Raw genomic sequence first — 24,604 nt, forward strand, 5'->3', positions numbered from 1 at the left:
GCCCTGAAGCGCACAGCTGAGCGCGCAGGCCCCGAGGGCGGATCTGCGGTGGAACTTACGTGGTGAGCTGATCTCTCCACTAAATCTCCACCAGAGTCCTGCCTGAGAGGCTAGAGGGTCCTCTGTGCCGGGACAGGGCTTGACGGTGCTTCCCCGTGCCTGCCAGTCCTCCTGTGTCCTTGTGATCAGGAGGGGAGGAGGGGGAGCGGCAAGGTGCCAGGGACCCCTGACAACTACCAGGCCCTTAAGGTCGGAGGATGCAGGCAGAACACGGAACACAGAAAATCATTTCAAATCCATTTTTAGGGGAACAAATGTATAATTCGAAAAAAGCCTTTGAATGATACAAAGGATAAAAATTAAATGTCAAAGAATCGAACGTAAATAGCATCTATTCACAGAGGGAGCGTAAGGAGCTACATGTAGAACTCGTCACGGACCAGGGCTTGAGGTCTCTTCTGGGCTTGCAGAACAAGGCAGAGCCTCTGGAGTCCTCGCCCTGCTGGGGAGTGGCTCTTGAGAGCCTGTGACAAGTGGACCCACAGCTGATGTGACATTGGCCCCACTCAGGGACCACCAAGAAGGAACTGGAACCGCAGAGGGGGCTGCCATCTCTGCGCTCAGGGGAGGGGCAGCCAATCCATAAAAGGGTACCGGGGCTGGGCTCACGGGACGCCCGCACGTGGAGGAGGCCATGGGGCTCTGGCTGTCCCTGCACCACCAGAGGCCCCAGGGTGCGCCCCGTCCCTGCCCTGTCACCTCTCCCCAGGCCCCTCTCCTCCCACCTCCCTGCCCCTCAGCCCGCCTCCTCCCTTGTTCCTCCACACACACCCCTGCCCCACTCTCCCTTCTCGGGGGGCTCTGTCCCTTCCACTGTCTCTTTTCCCACCTGCCTGGCTTTCTCTCTCTCTCTCTCTGCTCCCTCTTCTTCCTCTCACCCTGTTTTCCACCTGGGCCAGAACCTGGGCCCTTCCCCACCCAGCAAAGGCCACTCAGCCCCACACTAAGCAAAGCTTAGTCCCACCTGAGACCTCCCCAGGGTTCACGTGTCATCGGCTCAGCCCCTTGGAGACCTTCGCTTCCCTGGGAGGCTCCTGGGCTGACTGCACTGGCCACAGAGGAGGCTCTGGGTGGGAGGCACCGTACCGCTAAGGCCTTGCACTGGAAAGGGCTGTCAGGGCCTCCGGCTTCGTAGGAGCCAGCGCATCCCATGGCTGCACCCGGATGCTGGCGGCATGCTCGTTTATTAAGCTGAGTTCAAAGAAGGGGTGGGAAGCTGGAGAGGCAGGGCGGGGGGTGGGGGAGCCCGGGAGGGGCATGGGAGGGGCTGCATCTGGGCCACGCTCCAGGTGGCCACGGGGGTGGCATTATTTCTTGGAGGCCTGCTTCTTCCAGGTGGCTGTCTTCTTATTGCTCTTCCAGGCTTTGTTGAGAGCACGCAGATCCAAATCAGCCTGGATGATTCTAGAAACCAAAGCAGAGAGAAGCAGGCACTGGGCGACGGGTGGAGAGGGCTGGTCTGCCAGCACCCAGGCCTCTCTGGCCTGAACCGGGGAGGGCGGGCCCCGCCGCCTCGCAGCTGGACCCCTGGGTGTTGCTCCGATCGGGGGTCCTGGTGACACTTGTGACCTTCCTGGATGCTCAGTTTGGCTTTTCTGTCTTCATGAGAAATAAGTGGTTTTCATGCAGACCATGATTTGCTTCACCGTTACCATGGCCAGCGCGTTGGATCTTGAAGGCCTAGGACGTTTCTTGCCAGGAGGCAGCAGGCAGTCTCAGAGCAACGGGCCTGGGCCGTGGGGCTTCGCCGAAAAGTCTACCAAAGGCCTCCATCTCCACCACCCAGACCACTGCCGGAAGCACCAGGGAGCTGCCTCCAGGGCCAGCTGGACATTGTGCTGATAAAAAGGGCCAGGTGTCGGGGACTCCTGGAGGACCCACGCCCGAGGGGGCAGTGACCTGCCCGAGGCCCTTGGCTCCACGTGGCCTCTGCAGCCTGTGGTGGAGCCGGGAGCCCTTCCGTGAGCCACACCCATTCTGCCGACCACAGGTGGGTCCCTAAGCCCCCCGGCCGGGGTGGCCACCTACTTCCTCTCGGCTTCGGTGGAGGGCTCCTCCAACTTGTCCCCCAAGGCCAACGAGGAGAGGCTTCCTTGGACGTCCCCCGAGACCGCTTTCTTGGATGAGGTGGGGTCTTCCAGGCCCGGGACGGAGGCTAAAATGCTGCAGGGGAGGCAGGGAGGGGAGGTAGCGCTCAGTGGAGGCACAGCCGGTGTAGAGGGGGCCCGGGCCAGCTGCCCTGGCTCGGCGCCAACCCGTCAAGGTTCCGGTTCCAAGAGAAAAGGGCACTGGAGCTTCTCCCGAGGTGGATGGAAGGAGGACCCCCCCTGGGACCCGAGACTCCCTGGATATGTTTCCCTGGCTTCTGTTTACAGCTGGACCTGTCCTTAACCCTATGTCTGCCACATCGGTACACCCAACACTGACCACTGGAAAAGTCGGCCAAGGGGGCTCTGCAGGGCAAGCAGAGAGAGGCACAGAGGCCCAGCAAGTTGGTCCCCATGTACCGGGTTAAGGGTTGACTGTGTCCCCCCTGATCCTCAGGCTGGAGTCCTAACTGCTGGGACCCCTAGAACGTGACTTCATTTGGAAATGAGGAGTAGAGATGGAGTCACACCAGAGCAGCGTGACCTCTCATCTACCTGGGGTCCTCACAAAGGGGGGAGTGTGGACACAGACATGCCTGGGGGACGCCTCATGAAGATAGCCATGCTGCCTGGCCTGGGAGCCCCCAGGAGCGGGAGGGGGGCATGAACAGACCCGTCCCTGGCCCCTGAGGAGGGAGCGCGGCGCCCACGCCTCCGTCTGGCCTCTGGCCTCTGGCCTCCAGCCTCCTGAGATTCCGGACGGCACCTGCTCAGGCAATGCTCACCCCTCAGGGCACCTCAAGGCTCTGCAGCCATCACGGACGATGCACCCTCTCCTCGCAGAGCCCGGCCTCCAGAGGCGGCTCCCTGGTGGGCTCCCCTGGGCCCAGGGCGGATGGCGTGAATGGAAGGCCCTCCCTCCTGGCAGCCTCAGGGCTCCTCCCTGGCACTGGGCCCCACCCTTCACGGTGCCTTCCTTGGACTGAGCCTGGGGGTGCAGCTGAGGAGGAGAGGCTCGCGACACTGGGCCCGGCCCACGCCAGCTGCCGCTCCTTCCACTGGGGCTCCTCCGCCTCTTCCGATGTAGCCATGCGTCAAGTGGCACAGCCGGGAAGCGCTTCCCCTCATGGATGGTGGCACTTCACAGTTTACAAAGCCTCTGCTTCAGTTTATACGGAACACTACAGTTTACAGAGCCTGGCGAGTATTCCATGGGCGCTTACGGCACTGTGCTCTGTTTGAAACGCACTGTTCAGAGAGCTGGTCAGCTGAGAAGGGGTTCTGGCATTTACGAGTGTCTTGTGGTCGACGGAGAGCTTCACAGGGTGCCGGGTACCTTACAGTTTGTGAAGCACGTTCCTAGCTCCCAGCTCAAGGCTGTCTTTGTGTTTGGGTCGAGGGCACATGGAGTTACAGGACACTCTGGAGTCCACGGGCCACGTCAGTGTTCATGGCCCCTGTGGCTGGTGGGGCAGGCGACACCTGACAAAGGACTCGATCTTTCAGATTTCACCTCAGTCTGCACAGTGCTCCTGGGCTTACTGGGCACACGACAGTTTACAAAGCGTGATGTCATCGCAGAGCACATCACCTCTTAGAGCTTCTCGTTCTCTTGACTCCCTGCTCCGAGACGGTCCTGGGAGAACGGGGTCTTCTCCCTACTGGTAGCGGGCAGGTGGCTGTCTGATGCTGTGTGCGGGGTGCCGCCCGGCCCCGCCTCTCCTGGCATTTGCCTGCCTTCTCTGTTCCCTACGCCAATGGAGGGGCTGCAGGAGGGGCTCCTCGCCTGCCAGGCCTCTGTAGGGGGCTCACCTCCTGGACACATCGCCCAGCTGCTAGGCCGGAGCCACAGCTTCACTGTCCTCTCCCCACCGCCCTTGCCAGGCCCTGTGGGCAGGCCCAGGTGGCAGCAACCACAACAGCGGCGGGTGGATCTGTGTCTGTGGCCCTGAGTGTGGGCCAACCTGCCTCCCTGGGCCCACGCCCTCTGAATCCAGGTGGCAGCAGGGCTTCCCTGGTGGCTCAGGCAGTAAAGAATCTGCCTGTGATGCAGGAGACCCAGGTTCAATCCCTGGGTCAGGAAGACCCCCTGAAGAAGCAAATGGCAACCCACTCCAGTATTCTTGCCTGGAGAATCCCATGGACAGAGGAGCCTGGCGGGCTACAGTCTATGGGGTTGCAAAGAGTCAGACATGCTTAGCAACTAAACCACCACAGACAGAGATGGCAGGAAAGCAGAGCCCAGTGGGTGCGTCTCCTGAGACTTCCTGTGCTGGACACATGGCGGGGTCCCCTCGCCCCCACCCAACCTGCCCCTGTGCCCCGGATGGGTTGTGGCTCGTCATCTTAGGAACTCAAAGCACCACCAAGTGGAGAGGCAGAGTCAGGCAGAGCAGGAAGGACCCTGGGTGAGGGGTGACCAGCAGAGGATTCACAACAAGAGTGGGGGTAACCCTAATGGGGAGGCGCCCCACCAGAGCCCTCCACAGCCCCCAGCCACGGAGCCCACCTTGGGGAGGCCTTAGTGCCTGGGGCCTATCAAAGGCTCCACCCCCTGTGGCCTTGCCCCTCAAAGCTGCCTGGGCTACCCTACTGCTCAGACCACCCCCACCCCTGGCTGCCAGCTGCACCCACAGTCTGGGAATCTGGTGGCCCAGCCTCCATCACCCCTACCCCAGGGGCAGGGGTGAGCACCTGGAGTCTCTAGGTACTTCCAGGAAGATCTCACTGCTCTCTCCTGGGGGAGTGGGGTCCTTCCTGCCCCGGGTCGTGTCACCACCTTGCCCTGGTCCTCTCTGCAGCCCAGTGTGCCTCTGTCCACGGGCACCCATCGCAGGGCCTGCCAGCAGCATAGCCTGCCATGGCCACAAGGAGGCCTGCCCGAGCCCCATGAGGGCGGCGGGAAGAGCAGCCGCCAAACACCCAGGTGGCAGCAGCTCAGACTCACGAGGCGCCGCCTCCCCAGGACGCCACCCTGCGTCCTCCCAGCTGTCCTTCTGACCCAGCTGCTGTCCCCCGGCCCCAGGCTCTCGTGACCGTGCCAGCCTGCTGAGCCCTCCCGCGGCGGGGGGCCCTCTGTGCCTCCCATCAGGGGCCCCCTCGCATGCCGAGCCCTTTTGCCACTGCCTGAACCCTGCCCCAGAGCCGCAGTGTGTCAGAGAGAAGCCAAGGGGGTGAGGAGAGGGCTGGGCCAGCGTGGACGCATGCTGAATACAAGGCTGCCAGGGACGGAGGCTATCTGCTTGATGTCTCTTGTCTCCAGGCTGGCCCTGGCTCCCAGCTGTGGCTCTGGGTACCGGGTCAGGAGCCTTTACTGGGCCTTGCATAGGTGGCCCTGTCCTGGGGGTCAGAGACGACGGCTGGGGCCATGCCTGGAGCATGCTGCTCCTCCCCTGCCTCCACTCAGCCTGGCTGGCTGTGTGCTGAGGGGCTCGGGGAGGCTCCTTCCTGGGTGGGTCTGTGTGGGAGGAAGGAGCCACAGCACAGAGCACCCGGAGACCTTGAGGGAAGGCAGGCTCACCCTGGGAGTGCGGGCTGTTGCGCCGGTTGGTGGGGCAGGGAGGGGATGATCCGGTGGCTGGAGGGAGAACGGGACCTGGAGCTACTGGAGAGGAAAGCAGGGGCGGGGGATGCTTTGAGACCAAACCAGCCCTCACCCCCAGGAGCCCATGAGCGGAGGAAAACAGCCCCTTTCCTCCCTGCTGCAGCAAGTACCCACAGAGCATCTCCGTTCCCCTCTTCTAAAACTGTTAAAAGTGTGTAACACAAAATTTATCACCTTAGCAGCTGTTCAGTGTACAGTTCAATAGTATGATGTATACAGCATGACGTATGTTCACACTGTTGGGCAACAGATCTCTTCAACTTTTTCATCCTGCAAAGTTGAACCTGTCCCCGTTAAACCAACCTCCCCATCCCCAGGCCCTGGCAATCACCACTCTGCTCTGTCTCTACGGCCCTGGCTGCTGTAGGGGCCTCACGTAAGTGCAGTCGTGCAGTGCTTGTGGTGTGTCTGGCTTATTTCACAAAGAAATAAGCGTCCCGGTTCATGCATGTTGCAGCAGGTGTCAGAATTTCCCTCCTTTTTAAGGCTGAATAATACTCCACTGTGTGGACAGACCACGCGTTCTTCATCCACTCATCCATCGATTGGGTGGTTTCTCCAATGCTTAGTGCCCTTCACTCCCTTTCACGTCAGTTTCTGGCCCTGTGGATGAGCAACGGTAGTGCAGACCCAGGTCTTGTCCACCTCTAAATCCCTAGGGCCAAGCGCAAGGCTGGGCAAGCAGCAGCTGATTAGAAATTGATCAAGTGGCCTGACTTTCAGGCTGCAAAGGGGTGGCCTCTGGAGAGAGGGCTCTCCCATCACTGGAGGCATGCAGAGGTGGCCGGTGATCAGCAGACACCCTGTTTGCCAGCCTCTTCTTGCTCTGACCCGGCCTCTGACGCCCTGGGACAAGATCAGCCCTCGGTCTTCATTCAACAGACATTTCCCAAGGGCCTCCTTTGTGCTGGGCCCTGAGAAGAGGATGTGAAGACAAGAAAGCGGGGGTCCAGGGCTTGTGGGGCAGGGCTCCCAGCCCTCCGATGGCTTCACACACACTGAGACCTGCAGCCACTTCCCACCCACTGCCTGGGCCTCACGGAAGGGCCGGCCTCAGGCGGCCCCGCCCCCAGGGCTGTAGGAGTCCGGGGCCTTCCCGGGAGCCCTGTAGCACCCCCTCACTGACCATGCCCTGGGCACCCCCACTCTTATGCTGTTTGCCACAGTCAGCCTCTGAGAGGACCCACCCCCAGCCAAGGTCTGACTGCAAGACGTGAGAGAGCCCAGGCAAGAACCACCGGGCTGAGCCCAGTCAGAGGCAGTAACCAACGGTTCTCTGGCTTCACACAGCCGGGCTGAGCCCAGTCAGAGGCAGTAACCAACGATTCTCTGGCTGCACACAGCCGGGCTGAGCCCCGTCAGAGACAGTAACCAACGGTTCTCTGGCTTCACACAGCCGGGCTGAGCCCAGTCAGAGACAGTAACCAACGGTTCTCTGGCTTCACACAGCTAAGCTGGGGTGATCTGTTTCACAGATACAGACAGTAGGAACTGTTGTTATGGCAACATCTTCTGGTAGAGATGCCATTCCCTTTTCCCCCGAGTGCTTTAAAACTGTCAACGTTATAGGCCTTTTGAGAATTTGGAGGCGTCCTACTGGTTTATAATATTTTCAGGAATCTGCCCCTTTCCAGCTGTAAGAACCTGGACTGTGTGCATGTTGCGGGGGGTCGGGTGGGAGTGCGGGTGTGGTGAGTACGCACACGTGAGCGCACACCTGTATGACTTCTTTCCCCACAGCATCGACTCCCTTCAGAACCCTTGATCGCAGCAAAGTAGGGACCGGGCGCTCCTTCTGGCATGAACAGCAGCACCGGGCACTGTGGCTAGCAGCCTCCCAGGAAATGCTGGGGAGCGTCTGGCCGCCACCGCCCAGGACGGGGCGCAGCGTGCTTCCCCTCACCTTCCCACTTGACAGACACACAAGCGGAGGCTGTTAGAGCCTAAGCGCTTGGCCCAGATCGCACAGAGAGGTGGTCTTTCTCCTGCCTGCCCCACCCCTTTTATCTTAGGCATACGCAGGGTTTTCCCTGTAGCTCATCCTTTTGAGGACGGCTATCCCTTGTGTAACAGTCTTTGGCAGCTCCAACACCCCTCAGTGGAGGGCCGGCCTTCTTCTGAGCGATTCTGAAAGTGCCTCCGCCCGTGGCCTTGGCTCATCTTCTGTTTGGCCCCTCCGGCCGTGTCTCCCCTCCTCCTTCTGTCTCAGCGTATTTTTATTTAGAACTCGCAGCCCCACTGCCTCCATCTTCCCTTCCCCCGGAATTGCTGATGAGCTCGTCTCCAAGGACCTCCAAGCTCCCCACTTTGAGTTTCAGCCACAACTTTCCTCTCCACAACATCAGCGTCTGCCCTTCCACAGGCTCCTCCAGCTCCTGCCTTCCCCACTAAGCATTCCAGGATTCTGGGGTCATGGCCTGACCTCCACATCCCTCCAGGAGTGGATTTCTCCCCAGACCTCTTTAGGGTCAGGCAGACATTCTGACAAAGCCCAAACTCAGCGCCCTGGCGAGACACTGGTGTCAGGACTCCTAGAAAACTGAGGGCCTAGTAGGAAGAGCGGGCTGCCGGACTCAGCGCGGTGGGGGCGCAGCCACAGGCAGGCCCGTGATGGTGGGCAGGCAATGCTTCTTAGGCAGGTGCTGCCCAAGTACTCAAGAATCCGTGCAGACTCCCAATACCATCGTCAGCAGCGTCATAAACCCCAGGCTTGTCCCTGGACCAGGCGATATGCTTTTGCCACCGAGACACCTACCTTTGTTTGTTTCTCCCGCACCAAGGGGAGCCCAGGCACCTCCCACAGCACCAGCCCCTCCCTTCCAGCCACCCTGCCCTGCGCCTAACCCTCACCCCACCCGCTTCATGTTTTACCTGAATTTGTAGTTCTCAGGCAGGAAGTAGCCCATCTTGCAGTCCTGTCGAGCCTGGAAGATCTGTTTCAGCAGATTCTGCCTGCTGAAGCCATAGCCATTCAAAACACAGCCCCCAAAAAGTAGCTTTCCCCCAGCGAACATCTGTTGACACACAAGGACACAGCGCAGGCTGCCCTCAGCACCAAGTCTCAGGACGGGCCGCTGCTCTCAGAGCCTGTTCCCGGATCCGAGCCTCCCTTTGGTGCTCCAGGGAAGGGTGTGCTCTCGCCCAGGTGCCCCAGTGAGTATGGCCGAGCCTGTTCCCTAGCCAGACCTCTGGGTCAGAGGGCGGCCTCACCGTCCCAGCCTTTGCTCCCTGCAGGCCGGACCGGCTAAAATGCCCCTTCCCAGAGCCCTGGGGCGAGAAAGTGTCTTTCTTCTCAGAGGCCCCTGACCCGCTCTGCCTCCAAGCCACTTATCCCGTATCGCTGATCGTCTGGTCCTGGCATACGGGGGCCCCCGAGGGCAGGAAACGTAGTTTCTCCTGCTGCTCTCTGAACCCCTACCCTCTGTCTGTCAGTCTCAACAAGAGAGGCCTGTCTGAGGTTTCTGTGCAAGGGTAGCTGTTTGTTGCGGCCCAAACCAACAAGGAAACAACCAACATTCCACAGAAGGAACACAAGTAGAGAAACAGAGACAGTCTTACGCTGCAGGTAAAAATCATAATTAAAAAGCAGGATCTCAAAGTCAGAACATTCTTGGGCAGGCCAGATACCAAAATGAGAGCCAGGTGTGGCCCAGGGCTCCCCACAGCGCCAGTGCCGGCAGGTACCCAGTGCGAACAATGAGGCCATCTGGAGGAGATGATAGAGTGATTCTTTTTCTAAACTGCATTTTCCAAAATCTTTGGGTGAAGCATCCTCTGCCCCTTCAGCCTCCTGGGATGGGGACGCGTGGGGCCAGCCTGGGGTGGGAGGCTGGGTTCGGGGGACGAGGGTCCAGGCTGCAGCCCCAGCTCAATGTGCTGGGGGCCTCTCGGTCTGTGCTGCTCTCTGGGCCTTGGCCTGGCCCCTATGCCTGCAATTCTGTGAGGGTAGCAGCTGCAGAGGCCAGGGTGGCGGCAGCGGGTGGCCCTGGGCCCTGGCTCACCAGAATCATGCCCTGCATCACAGCGTACTTCTTCACCAGCAGGGGCGGGTCCCTCTGCAGCGGGCTGTCCAGGTCGTAGCACAGCAGGCGGTAGGGGTCGTGCCGGCACTGCCGAGAGAGAAAGCAGTGCCTGTCACCCCCACGCCAAGGAGACGCGCTGGGATTCCCACGTTCTCTGCCAGGTCAGGCTCCTCCGAGCCCCGAGCCCCGCACCACAGCCCCTCTAACTCCTGCCCAAGGGCCCTTCAGCCCCTGCTGTGACCGTCCCTTGACCATCCCCAGAGGATGTCTCAGGTCCATTCAGGGCCCTCTACTGGTGAAGATAATCGCAAAGACGACTGCTCACACCACATGACCTCCACGAGCCAGCCTCCTGGGTTCTGCAGGATTTGTTTCTCCCCTTTACCTGGGAGAAGCCCTGCAGAGATCTGCAGGTGAGTCCTGTTCCTGGGGGTCCCCCTTTCCAGGACTCCTCCCCGCTCTGTCTACGCCGGCTGGCTGCCCCTCTGAACACCCCTGGTCACCCAACCCAGCCAGAACCTGAACTGAACTTATACTTCTGGGTACAGCCTGGTCAGTCCAGAGTAAAGCTGGTCTCTCTCCGCTCCTCCTTGGATGCTACAGATCCACTGATATGACTGCTGTGTAATGTGATGTCTTCTGATTTTATCTGTCTTTTGTTCCAGGTGCCCCTAGCTATCCTGTCTGCCCTTTCAGTTTAAAATGTGAAACTGCACCCAGGGTTCTAGCTATCAGAGCAGAGGAACGTCAGGGAACATTTCTGCCTTAACCGAAGACCCCAGAACGGTGGAACCAGAGTCACTGTGAGATCCACCACCACCCCCGGGCCTGTCCTCTGTCCTCAAATCCCGCCGCTCGCTCCTGCACTGCTTCAATCACCTCAGGCCAGACCTGTGCCATTCACACTGCCCACACTGGGCCACCACGCCTTTCCGTACTTCCAGACGATTATTCGTGAACAATGAATAGCCCTGAGATAAACTAAAGTCAACGCTAACCTCCCACATGGCCAGGGATGATATCCATACACAGGCAGATGCAGAGCAGGTACTCAGTAATAATGCTCATGCAATCTAACGAAACTGGAATTGGCTCCAGAAAATATATGTGGCTTTGATGTATGAGCCCCATAGGAAGTCTTCTGGCCTCTGATCAGAAAGGTTCCACTGCCAAGCCCCGGGCCCTGGCTGGCGTGCAGACCCGAGGGGGTACACTCAGGGGTCAGGGAGGTGGCACCCGGGGGAAGAGGGCTAGAGGGGGCATCCCCAGGGCATAGGTGGAAACTTAGCACTCAGGGTTGCAGCTGGAGGAAGAGAGGGCCAAGCAATGGGTCTGAGAAGGCCCAGGGCACCGAGGCTCTGCAGGCAGTCAGCAGGACACGGGGCTCTCGTGCTCACACGTGCTCACACCTGGGCCCTCCGCGCCCCATGGTCTGAGGACGGGGTCACTGCGTGGAGCGTGCCAACCCTGCTGGGAACGGCTAAGACTTGGGAACAACTCTGCAGCAAGGAGACGGGGTGGATTCCACGCACCCCTGACTGACCAACCCCTAGGACTTCAAGCACAGTGAGCTGGAACCTGGAGCAGCCACTCCCCACCCACTTTCACACAGGCCGCTGCCTCCGCTGGGAACACTCACCCACAAGCAAAAGCCTCTCTTCCTGGGAGCCGTGAGCTGACCCTGAGGCGGGCAGCCCTGTTCTGGGATCCTACTGGCCCTGTCTTCTCACGGCCCTCGCCGGGGCTGCCATGAGTGCCCCCCTGGGCACAGGACCCACACTGGGGTGCTTGGCCATGAACACTCCAGAGCCCTGAGGGTTCCATGGTGAGTGCAGCTCCTCTAAATACTCAGTCTAGTGCATGACCACCATGTGCAGCTTGTGGTCTGGAAGAAAACAGCAGCACCCTGATGGGGCTCAAGGTCAGAACAGGCCCCCACCTTGAGTGGTGACGTTCCTCGGGGACAGCAGCATGAGTGGGAGAGAGTAGGAAGAGCGTGTGCGAAGGCCCAGGGGAAAGGCGATGGAACAGGGCCCCCAGGCGCTCAGTCAGAGGCCCAGCCCATCCCAGCCCCGGGGGTCTCCCCTCCACCCGCCTCCTGGGCCTGCACAGGACTCACCTGGATGCAGGGAGAGGCGCGGCCCTGTTGCCGGTGGCTGTAGAGCATGTCCAGCAGCCACTGGAGTTGCCCCGACCTGGTGGGGTTCTGGCCCGACACGACCCCGAACACCAGCACCTGACTGGGGTCTCGGGGCGCTGACAGGAAGCGCTCCAGCTCCACGTCGGACACCAGGGGCGCCCGCACCAAGCACCTGCAGCCGGCCCGGATGTCCTCTTTGCTAATGAGCTTCCGCAGCACCAGGGGGCAGTCGGAGAGTGAGGCCGCCCACCTGGTGGGGCTTCGAACCTCTCTGGCCTTCCCTCTGCCAGGAAGAACAAGCAGGTGGCACTCAGTGGGCGGGGCGCAGGCTCCAGCAGCCCAGTCCCAGACCCAGGTGGACAAGTCCAGGTGGCCGCGGAGCTGGAGTCGAGATCCAGGCAGTTCTAGCCTGGCCTCCGCCACCAGTGTGCCGCTCTGCCTTCAAGGGGCCCCCTAACCTCTCTGTGCCTCAGTTTCCTCTGGTGCAAAGCGGTATTCACAAGGGAATCCATCCATCCAACAGAATCATCCTGAACACCCTTCTTTCTCACACATCTCATGTCCCATCCAGTCTATCAGCAAGCTTGTCCACTCTACTTTCAAAACAAATCGAGGATCCAACCACTTTCCCTGCCCACACTTCTAGGAACACACCGAAACCCTCAACTGCTCTTGCCTGGCTGCCTGCAAGTGCCTCCTAATGGGTCTCTCAATTATCCTGTTATAACCAGGTGGCTCAGCTGGTAAAGAATCCACCTGCAGTGTGGGAGACCTGGGTTCCATCCCTGGGTTGGGAAGATCCCCTGGAAAAGGGAAAGGCTACCCACTCCAGTATTCTGGCCTGGACAATTCCATGGACTCTATTACATGGGGTCGCAAAGAGTTGTTCATGACTGAGTGACTTTCACTTCACTTCTTAACCAAGTCACACCCAGACATGGACAACTTATGATTATCAAAGGGGAAAAGAGTGTCGAGGGATACATTAGGAGCTTGGGATGAACATGTACACACTACTGTACATAAAATGGGGCTCCCCAGGTGGCCCAGTAGTAAAGAATCTGCCTGTCAATGCAGATTCATGGGTTCAATCCCTGGGCTGGGAGGATCCCCTGGAGGAGGAAATGGCAACCCACTCCAGTATTCTTGCCTGGACAACTCCATGCACAGTGGAGCCTGGTGGGTTACAGTTCATGGGGTTACAAAGAGCGACTGCACACGCATGTACGTACAGAAGATAAGCAACAAGGACCTACAGCACAGGGAACTCCACTCCTATCTTGTACTAACCTGTAATTCTGTAATATCATTTAAGGAAAATAACCTGAAAAGGTGTGTGTGTACTTTGTTGTGTGCCTGAAATGTTACTAATCAACTATGCTGCTGTTGTGTTTACTCACTAGGTTGTATCTGACTCTTTGTGACTGCATGGACTATAGCCCGCCAGATTCCTCTGTGCGGATTTCCCAGGAAAGAACACTGGAGTGGGTTGCCATTTCTTCCTCCAGGGGATCTTCTTGACCCAGAGATTGAACCCTCATCTCCTGCATTGGCAGGTGGATTCTTAACCACTGAGCCACCAGGGAAGCCCATTAATCTATTACACTTTAAAAACATTTTTAAGAGTCAAGTCACACCATGTCACTACTCTCTTCCAGCTCCCATCTGCACAGGATAAGAGCCAAAGTCCCTGCGAGGCCCTCCAAGCCTGTGCTGGATCCGGCTCCTCTCTCGCCCCCTTGCTCGCTGCACCAGGCGCTGTGGCCTCGTCTCACTCTCCAACCTCAGGGCCTTTGCTCCTGCCGTTCCTGCTGCCTGCTTGGCTCTACCCCCAGACACCCACTTTCTCGCCTTCTTCATGCCTCTGTGCAAATGTCACCTTCTCAGTGACACTTTCTCTGACCGTCCTGTTAGGAACTGCATTCTTCCACCACCAACAAACGTCCCCTGTCCTCGCCTATTTTCCTTAGCACTGCTCACATCCAAAATGATATACATTTTGCCTATTTTGGTTGTTTTATTTCTCCATCCCAACAGAACAAAGATAACATGAATCCATGAGTTTGGAGAGTTCTACTCAGCAGGATAATAGTGAAGATTCAGTTGTTGCTGTTCAGTGGCTAAGCTGTGTCTGACTCTTTGGGACCCCGTGGACTACCAGGTTGCAGGTTCTACCAGCACACCAGGTTCCCAAGTCCTTCACTATCTCCCAGAGTGTGCTCACACTCATGTCCATCGAGTCGGTGATGCCATCCAGCCATCTCATCCTCTGTCACCCCTTCTCCTCTGGCCTTCAATCCTTCCCAGCATCAGGGTCTTTTCCAACGACTTGGCCTTTTGCATCAGGTGGCCAAAGCACTGAAGCTTCAGCTTCAATATCAGTCCTTCCAATGAATATTCTGGGTTGATTTCCCTTAGGATTGACTAGTTTGATCTCATGGCAGTCCAAGAGACTCTCAAAAGTCTTCTCCAGCACCACAATTCAAAAAAGTCAATTCTTTGGCACTCAGTCTTCTTTATGGCTCAACACTCACATCTGTACATGACGACTGGAAAAACCATAGCTTTGACTAGATGGACCTTTGTCAGCTACGTAATGTGCTGCTTTCTAATATGCTGTCTAGGCTGGTCGTAGCTTTTCTTCCAAGGAGCGAGCGTCTTTTACTTTCATGGCTGCAGTCACCATCTGCAGTGATTTTGGAGCCCAAGGAAATAAAATCTGTCATGTTTCCACTGTTTCCCCATCTATTTGCCATGAAGTGATGGGACCGGATGCCATGATCTTAGTTTTTTGAATGTTGAGTTTTAAGCCAACTTTTTCACTCTCCTCTTTCACCCTCATTAAGAGGCTCTATAGTTCCCCTCACTTTCTGCCATTGGAGTGCTATCATCTACATAACTGAGGCTATTAATATTTTTTTTCCCAGCAATCTTAATTCAAGCTTGTGATTTATCCAGCATAGCATTTCACACGATGTACTGCGCATAGAAGTTACATAAGCAAGGTGACAACATACAGCTTGGTGCACTCCTTTCCCAATTTGGAACCACTCAGTTGTTCCATGTCTGTTTCTAACTGCTGCTTCTTGACCCACATAGAGGTTTCTCAGGAGACAGGCAAGGTGGTCTGGTATTCCCAACTCTTAAAGAATTTTCTGCAGTTTGCAGTGATCCACACAAAGGCTTTAGCAATAGTCAATGAAGCAGAAGTAGATGTTGTCCTGGAATTCTCTTGATTTCTTTATGATTCAACAAATGCTGGTAATTTGATCTCTGGTTCCTCTGCCTTTTCTAAATCCAGCTTGTACATCTGGGATTTCTCAGTTCACATACTGCAGAAGCCTAGCTTGAAGGATTTTGAGCATAATCTTGTTAGCATGTGAAATGAGAGCAACTGTACGATAGTTTGAACATTCTTTGGCATTGCCCCTCTTTGGGACTGGAATGAAAACAGATCCTCATAAAATAAAATGAACAGTCTCTGTGGACCTACAGGATCTAGCAGACATACACATACTCTATGACAGCCATTTCACATCCAGAAACATCCCAACTAGAAAGAAGGACATATGCAAACACCAGCATGGTTTGTCATTACCCAAACGGTAACCAACCTAAATATTTGTCAACATTAGGATGTGCAAAATTTTTAGTGTAATCCTACAATAGATTATTACATAGCAATGAAAAGAGGCAGAATTTTGCCACACAGAACAACATGGATAAATCTCACAGTATAACATTGAGCAAAAGAGGCCAGACCCCAAAGGATACATACTGAATGGTTCTATTGAAATAAGTTAAAAAATAAACACAAAGCTATGAAAGGGAAATTCTACTACTTCTTGGGGCCGATGGGGTATGCTCACTTACAGATACACACTGAGCTATACTTAGGATTTTTTTTTTCATTTTTCTGTATTTTATAAAAATTTTTAGAGCATATAAGAGATACCTTGATCCTATGCATTTTTCTAAGTTTTCTTGAAACCTCATGAATCAGATGGTGTCACTTCCTGCCTTACAGCTGCACAACGGCTTCCTCTGAGGCTCATGGGTGCGCCTGGCCCGGCTCCTGCCTGCCTTTCTGTGCTCACTCTGCGCCCCTCTCCCACCTTCCTCACGATGCCCCGCCCTGGCCTCCTCACTTTCCCTCACACACACCAGACTCGTTCTTGTCTCGAGGTCCCTGTGCCTGTTTCGTCCTCTGCCTCACGTTCCTTCCCATCCTTCTTCGTTTCTAATCCTTCAGGCCTCTATTAACATATCTCTTCAGAACTGCTTCCCCGACCGTCTACCTAGGGGAACACATACCACCCCCCTTCCCAGTCACTCTCCATGCTTAGGGTGGGCTGGCCTTTTACCAGATGGTAAAAATCCTGGTCTTTGCAGCGCCAGTGGTCTCATTCACAGTGACGCACCATTTTTGTCCTCGCAGGAAAGCTGTTACAGACCACAGATGAAGGAGTGGGCATGGGTATGTCCCAATAAAACCTTACTTATGGGTCCTGAGGTTGGAATTTCCTATCATTTCACATGTCACAAAAAACTCTTGTTTTTCCTCCTAAGCATTTAAAAACATAAACATGACTCTTAGCTAGCCCATAAACAAAGCAGGCAGTGGGGGCCAGATTTCAGCCCTGGCCGTAGTTTGCCAGCCTATGCTCTAACCCTTTCTACTTTCTTCCCAGGCTTTATCCCCATCTAAAATATTTTAGCTGTTCACATGTCTCTCTTCTCTCTTTTCTCCGTTTTTGTCCACCGTTGTGAGTGTCCTACCCATCTTAGCATCTGACACATGAAGCCCACCTGCGTGGAGCCATGGCCTTGGTGTGGAACTTGCTGGGCTTCTTCCGAGTGGGGCTCACAGGAGCCGACTCAGGCTCTTCCTTTGAAGCTACTTCAATCAAGGACTCGGGTCGGGCTGACTGCGACCGTAATAAGAGCATATCTCCTGAGTACAGACTCAGCTTGGTGCTGCGCTCGGGGAAGAGCCCGGACTTCAGTCTGGTCCGATTGACTTCTGCCTCTTCCTTTACTGGGTATTTGATGGTGAACAGGCCTGTGGACAGAAGACCCTGGGGTTGCTCCCCTGGCCACCGTGCCCTCTCTGAGCCTGCACTGCCTAGAGTCTGATGCAGGACTGCCCCCACTACTGTTGTCTGGCCCAGTGCTCCCACTCCAGTGCGAGTGGTGGGCCAGTCAGAGCTGGCCGAATGGAAGAACACATCACTCTCAATTCCAGCCCTCTGTCAAGAACCCAGCTCTGATCCCTCCTGCCCTGTGGGCCTGTTTCGTTCAGCTTTGTGTTCTTACAGCACTCAGTGTAGAGGCTGGGTGCCCAACGCATCCCCGCTGTTCCTGGTGCCTCCAACTCTGTTCTTTGCTGTACTTACTTTTTCTTTTGCTTTCTCTACTACACTGCCCAGAGACCTCTCATTTCTTCATTCACTTACCAAACATTTCCTCAATGTCGGGCACTGGGCATAAAGATGATCCCCCACAGGGTTCCCTGCCTCTGGGAACTCCAAGCAGGAGTTGGGGACAGGGATGGGAAAACAAAGAAATATTCATAATGCTAGGAGGGAAGACTTATACTTAGAGCATGGACAAAGTGCTGTGGGAGCCCAGAGGAGTGTGTGGTCTGCTAGAAGGTATGGGAAGGCTTTCCAGAGGCAGCACGTAGCTGAACTGAGTATTTAGGGACAAGAAGCAACTCCCCAGGGAGGCCGTGGGGGGCACCACTGCCCTTGTGTGCCCAGCCAGGGGGTGGCATGGGATGGGACAATCAATGTTTCTCCATACCCCGGCCCATGAACAGTGAGGAGGAGAGCCCAGATATGGGAGGGGTCTCGAGGCCACCCATGCCGGCCCTGGAGACTCTGCGGGCATGACAGGGTCAGCCTGATGACTTGGCTGCTTTTCTCTCTTCTACCAAGACCTTCAACAAGGAGAAGAATAGGGGGTACAAGTGGATGATGGACGATATGGGAGATGGAGCCAAAAAGTGAACCCTGTATAGGTGGGTATGAGGAGAGAGAGAGCAACAGAAAGACCAAGAGAGACCCAGGAAAAAAGCAATCATGTGGAGACATAAAGACACACAGAGAGCTCTCAGAAGCTGAGGCTGGCAAAGGCCGCCATTATCAGCTGAACGGCCCTGAGGAAGCTCCTTCCCCACTCTGAGCCTCGTCATTCCATCACCAGTGGGGAATCCTGCCACGCCATCTCCCTGGGGTGGTGAAGAGCTGTCCTTGGAGGTGACCTGAAGGTGGCCGAGGATCTGGGAAGCCTGAGACAGGACTGCACCCCCGTTTCTGCCTCCCTACCTGCCGCCAGCAGGATGGAGTTCATGAACTGGGACACTGTCTTCTGAAACCGCCTCTTGATCTCTGCCAGGGCCCGGCTCATCTTAGATATCTTTTCGTCCATGATGCTGATTCTGCGGGTTATCTAGGGAGAGGCCGAGGGAAGGGCATCAGCAGCAGCCCCACTGGGAGCCGTCTGCCCAGCCCAGTGACCACAGGCATGGCCCTGGCACAGAGGATGTGCTGTCCCTGCAGGGGACCCACCTTGTCCCCTCGGCCCAGTGAATTCCTGCATGCTGACTCAACCTGCCTCAAATGTCCCCTACCCCCAGGGACGCTGGTTGCTCTGGGCAGAACTGTTCCTTGCCTTGGACCCCCACTGTGGTCTCTATGTGGTCTGAAGTCAGAGGTTAGGTAGCCCTTTGTGATCAGCTGCGTGGAAGCCTGTCTCCCCAACCAGACTCCAACCTCCTGGAGGACAAGCATCGGCTCTTGGTCTCCCTTGTATCTGGGAGCCAATCACACAGGAGGTGCTCAGTTTATGCTTGTTGTATTCTGAATAACTGTATGGACAAATGCCTCTCGGGATCCTCTGCTGCCTGCATGACCCTCAGAACCCTTTTCACCCTGCTGACAGCTCTCAGCTGAGAGGCCGCCGTGTGCCAGGGTTCCATAGACTGACTGGTACCCATGGGCACCAGGCCAGGTCTCTAGCTCAGTTTGGGATTACTGCAAAGGGCCACCTTGGCTCCACGGCTCCTGGGAGGCGAGTTGAGGCCATCCTGCAGGTCAACCTCTGCTTCTGCTGGTGTGGATCGAGGCTCAGCTTCTGGAGCTCATGCAATCAGTGTCTGACTTTTTTTCCAGGAAGTCCTGGCCGACTTGCTAAGCCAGCAGTAATCACTCTCCATGCTGAGCTTGCACACCTGCTCATTCCTGGCTTTTCTGCCCTGGATTCTGATCACCTTTTACTTTCTTTATCCCTAAAACTTCACCAGTCCCCTGAAGCAGGGTCCATGATGTCTGTATCTCCCACTTCACACAGAGGAGGTGGGAAGTAATTTTTCCCCTGAAGAACTGAAGCCTCAAGTAGAGAATAGGGTGGGTGGTGGACAGATTTTTGAAGAACAGTGACGTCAGCTACATGTCTCTCTTTGTCCTGCAGGCAAGGCTTCTGTAAAAAATGCCCCGATTAACAGCAAAGCCTGAACCATCCTTCTGATGGTTGGTCCCAATCTCTGTCTCTGGACTAATTTTATTTATTTTTAATTTATACCCAGTCTTGCTTCCAAAAAGGATTTGAGGCAGTACTGGGTGAATAAAGCATTTAAAATGAGGCATTTCCTTGCTTCCAAAGTGCTGCCTTGATAGAAATACTTAGTGAGGAGCCTGACTGCAGGGCCATAAAATCTGGGACTGCCACTCTACCTGTCACTCTGATGGGTGGTTCCTTCCAGGGTGATGCATGTCTGGGGAACCATTTAACAAGTTTTCCAATGACAGGGACTGTGAGGGAAGAGGCCACCTTACCCGCATCGCTCAGCTTCCCTCAGGTTTGCTGATGGGTGACAGGTAGCCCCAAATACACACACACACACACACACACACACACTCATGATGGAGCTGAAGGGAATTTTAAAATCCCAGGAAAGAAGTGTGGGAAAGTTGGGTGGGCCTTTACACTTTACTATACAAATGGGGAATCTGAGACCCAGGAAGGGATGGTAGATGAGATGGCCCGAGGCCCCCTCCTAGACAAGGCTCTCTCTCTCAAGATTTCATATAAAAATACTGAGATGTTTAACCTGCAAGCGAGGCTTGACATTTGGAAATCCTGCTACCCACGATAAGCTTAATAGTTCCTCATTTGTTGTTTTTCTGGTCAGAAGGTTGTAAAATCCAGTACACCACCCTGCATTCTCAAAGAGAAGGGGTTATGACGAGGATGCTTTGGGGCAAGTCAGTTTCCTCTGTCAACATCAACATCGAGGCTACCATCGAGAATGCAGTGGTTTTCAGAAGCTGTTTTAATGTATTTGCCTATTTATCCCTATGCTAAATGTCCCCAAGACAGTTATGCTTTTTGAGTTACAACGTTCGTATATGATTTCAATACCTTTAGATCATGAAATTTTTGCACCTTGTTTTATGTCGCTGGATATGTTCCAGTGTTTCCTACTTTACAGTCTGTGGGAACTTAAATAGAATTTATATCCTGTTGTTGTGTGAAAATTGTATATCTAAATCTTAAGTATGTTGAATTGGTTCATAGTGCTCTTCATGTCTACTGTATCCTTCTACTTTTTCCAATCTATTAATTCTATTAATTTTTGAGTTTCATATTGAAATTCCAACTAAAATCTTAATTTCTCTACTTAAAAAATAACTGTAATATACAGTAGAACTGTATGTAAGTTTGTTCTGTATTTTTCAAATCTCCTGTAAATGTGTTACCATACTTTTATAATTTAAAAAATAAAAAAGAAAGAGTTACAGTGTACTTGTTAATAAACAACTTTCAGCTTCCTTCTGCACCGTCAGCCTCTGCAAGCTTCTTTAGTGGGAATTCCACCTTTAGATTCCTGCCGTAGGTCTGCTAGAAATATAAGGCAAGCTGCACATGTGGTTTTAAATGTTTCTGAAGCCACATTAAAAAGTTCTCAGAAGATGAAATAAATTCTAATAACATATTTATCTAACACAATACGTCAAAAATATGATGATTGCAACATGTAGTCAAAATAAATGATCGGTAAGAACTGTGATGTTCGCTTTTCACACTGAGTCTTTGAAAGCGTGTGCTTTCACTTCCAGCCCATCTCAGCCTCGAGCTGTCACATTTCAAGTGCTCAATAGGCATTTGTGACTCACACTACCGTGTTGGAACACAAGGCCCTGGACCTCTAATTCTAGCTCACGAAGGCTGCACTTAGTTAAGGAAATGTAAGATGTGAATGACTGTGGGGCTTTCCGAGGCCCAGAGGGCATGTTTGGACGTGGGCTTAAACGTGACTTCTCTCGGCTGTTTCATGAGGGTCTTCAACTGCTTACATCATGGTTCTCAGCCGTGTTCCAAACTTGAAAGATTATCAGACAGGAGGGTGCCAGAAAAAAGATGCATTACTGCAATTTTACAGGCACAAAATTTTTCTATTACCTACTGCCTCGATAAATCAATGCACATTTAAAAAATACAGTATCAAAAGGTTTTCAAGAAATATAGACATGGGACTGCATACATTCTGTGTACTTAGGCACCCAACAGTGACATTCAGAGTAAGAGCAGGGGACCACATTGACAGGATGGACTCAGCACAGTCATCTGTCTCAGCCCAGAGGGACTCAAAACCCTGAGGCTGCTTTGTCTTTGGTGTGGGGAGTGTAGGCTGAAGTCACAGGCATCTCAGTTTCCTGGCTGCTTGATGAGACCCTTGAATGAACCCAGCACCCCCTCAGCTTCCCTCGCTCCCCTACACCAAGCTGGTGAAGCTGCATCACAACCACGGTGATGCTTTTGCCCCTTCCATTAGGCTGAACGTATTCACAGACGAGAAGGAGTGAGGCTTCTTAAATATCCCTGGCGGGCAATCCAGCACATGGCAGGTGCCAATTTATGTTTATTGAATTAGCTAATCAATTTTAAAAGTTGAAACGCTACCGAAATGTAAGAAAAAACAGTGCAGTGCTTCCCTCCAGGAGAAATACAGGAGTTCTCCGTATCTCGCTCAGATATCACTGCTACTGCTGCTAAGTCGCTTCAGTCGTGTCTGACTCTGTGTGACCCCAAAGACGCAGCCCACCAGCCTCCCCCGTCCCTGGGATTCTCCAGGCAAGAACACTGGAGTGGGTTGCCATTTCCTTCTCTAATGCATGAAAGTGAAAAGTGAAAGGGAAGTCGCTCGGTCGTGTCCGACTCTTAGCAACCCCATGGACTACAACCCACCAGGCTCCTCCGTCCATGGGATTGTCTCCAACAAATGTCTGCCTCGCCTGTGCCCACAGAAAGGGAAACTGGGACACTTCTGAGAGTTAAAGTGAAGTGAAAGTTGCTCAGTTGTGTCTGACTCTTTGCCACCCCATGGGCTATACAGTCCATGGAATTCTCCAGGCCAGAATACTAGAGTGGGTAGCCATTCCCTTCTCCAGGGGATCTTCCCAACCCAGGGATCAAACCTAGGTTTCCTGCATTGCAGGTGCATTCTTCACCAGCTGAGCCACAGGGGAAGCCTAAGAGTGGAAGGGAAGCTACTAATCATTTCTGGGCTGACAGGTGTAAGCCAGGACTGGGCCAGGGAAGACTGGGAGGTGTGGTCCCCCTGCTTCTACTCCAAGCAAGCCAATCCCCTGTGTGTAATGCCAGTGGCTGGTGCCACCAAGGAGTCCTTGGCTACCCCAGTGTCTCACAGTGAATGTCAACTGTTCTCCTCTAGACTTTAAACTCCTGGGGGATCAGGGACTTTGTCCCCTTCATCCTATCCATCTCTCTGCAATACTATGGACCGGCACAGAGGAGGTTCCATGAAGACCCAGTGAATGATGAACTGGGTTTCCAGACTCTGCCACTGTCTCACCTGCCCCCTTAGCAAGTACTTCATCTAAAGCAGTCCTCATACTGAGTCCTGGGGCAACAGACACAAGTAGGAATCCCCAGTTCAGTAGAGAAGGCTGGCTTATAAATAAAGCAGTGTTGGAATGAGGTGAATCATGGCTGGGAGGGCTGAGTAAGGGGCCAGGAGTACTCTACCTGGGACAGGCAAGGAGGTGGTGGAGAGGATCAACACGTGGGCAGTAGTTCTATCCAGCACCATCTCTTCCTCTTCTGCCAAAAGCACCATAATCTTCCTTCAGGAACACACTCCTGCCTACTCATCTGCTCAAGTGGTATACCAGGGGCTGATCACACCCCTCGGCTCCTGGGTTGGACATGACACTCAAGCCTGGCCAGTGAGAGCACCACACACTTCTGGCCACAGAGAACATTCCAGGTATGGGCACCAGATGGAGCCAATGATGTTAGTGTGGGCACCTCTACTGGAACACATAGCAAAAGAGGTTATTTTTCTCTTGGGAAAACCAAAGCTGGAAGAACAATGAGCCTGCAGAGGCTCATGACCATCTGGTCACCATAAGGTGAGAAAAACTCCTTGAGAACGAAGCCAACAAAGAGGAGGGCAGAGCGAGGGGATGGGAAGATCTTATAGAATCCTTTGAGGGCCTGGATCCAGTCATGTCTGACGCTGCCTATCTACAGACTGACTTCTCAGTTTACTGAGCCTACACTGTCTCTTCCCATGCTTAAGCTAGTCTGCACTGGATTCTGAGGCACCTGAAAGACACTCGACACAAGTTTCAGAGAGAAGACAGTACTAAAATCTGACACTGAATGACGAGAAGTCCACTAGGCAGGGAAAGAGGTCAGGTGTTGGGGGCCAGAGTGAGGTACTCCGCCCGTGACAAAGGTCATGAGGAAGGAGGCTCGACATACGCAAAGGCGGGATCGAGCCTCAGGAGTCCCCCTGGAACTCCTCGAGCATCTACCCCCATAACCAGAGCCTGCCTACTTTACTACTTTGTGCTCTTACCTACACCTCTGACTTTACGGGGGGCTGTCCCCCACCACCTCTTTCGGAGAAGGAGTTAACCTAGAGCTCCAGTTAATAATAATTCCTGGGCGTGATAAGAGTGTTTTAACCTACAAACTCCTCTGAAGGTTCTCTAGCCTGCCTGACAGGCTCGTCCAGCCACATGTGATTGCTCACAGCCTCCCAACCGTGAGAGGCACAAGATGCTTTAAACCCTCTAAAAACAGGTTCTTTAGAGAAGTTAGAAAACTATTAGTATAAGTATAATGGGCTGATTAGAAATTGTGTTGGTGAAGGGTTTTTCATTTGTTGAGCCAATGTTTGTTGCTAAGTCTCCACATCCCCTGCCCTTACACACATTAATGAAAATATAGAATTAACCTTTGATGTTAATCACGTTAGACCTTAGGCTAAGTAAATTCTTTCCTTAACTAAAACCCACTACACCCTCACCCTGTAGGAATGTAACTTTATTTGGGTGGCGTCTGTTTTGAGAATAATCAGCCCTGGAGAAATAAGTGTCCTGATTGACTGACCACTGTCACAAGGAGAGGGTCGTAAATTGTCAGCAGGCCCCCCTGGCCAGAAGATGATGTAACACCCCTAAGACCTCTGTATACCTTTGTATGAAGCACCTGACTTTGATAAAGTCAGGACTGCTGACCCCGCGTGACTTTTGCATAACATCTCAGTGTATAAAAGTAGACCATGGAAAATAAAGAATTGGGATCAGTTTCTCGAAATACTGGTCTCCCCATGTCGCTCTCTGTCTCACTCTGGTTGAGTCTCCATCTGGAGCGC

The 24,604-nt window shown here is 54.1% G+C and overlaps 1 protein-coding gene across 4 annotated transcripts in view; it reads right to left on the reverse strand.

The window, feature by feature from the left end:
* Nucleotides 1-1,225: 1,225 nt before the first annotated feature.
* Nucleotides 1,226-24,604, reverse strand: part of C22H3orf20 (chromosome 22 C3orf20 homolog) — a 59,230-nt gene continuing 35,851 nt past the window's right edge. For all 4 annotated transcript variants that reach the window (XM_061397228.1, XM_061397230.1, XM_061397227.1 and 1 more), the window contains 7 exons: nt 18,243-18,366; nt 16,723-16,975; nt 11,893-12,196; nt 9,753-9,860; nt 8,623-8,765; nt 2,089-2,223; nt 1,226-1,464 (listed from right to left, as the gene is read on the reverse strand). In XM_061397228.1, coding sequence (XP_061253212.1) covers nt 1,368-1,464; nt 2,089-2,223; nt 8,623-8,765; nt 9,753-9,860; nt 11,893-12,196; nt 16,723-16,975; nt 18,243-18,366 — 1,164 coding nt within the window. In that variant the 3' untranslated portion in view covers nt 1,226-1,367. The remainder of the gene's footprint in view (nt 1,465-2,088; nt 2,224-8,622; nt 8,766-9,752; nt 9,861-11,892; nt 12,197-16,722; nt 16,976-18,242; nt 18,367-24,604) is intronic.

The sequence above is a fragment of the Bos javanicus genome, chromosome 22 (assembly GCF_032452875.1).
Source record: "Bos javanicus breed banteng chromosome 22, ARS-OSU_banteng_1.0, whole genome shotgun sequence".
Taxonomy (NCBI): Eukaryota; Metazoa; Chordata; class Mammalia; order Artiodactyla; family Bovidae; genus Bos; species Bos javanicus.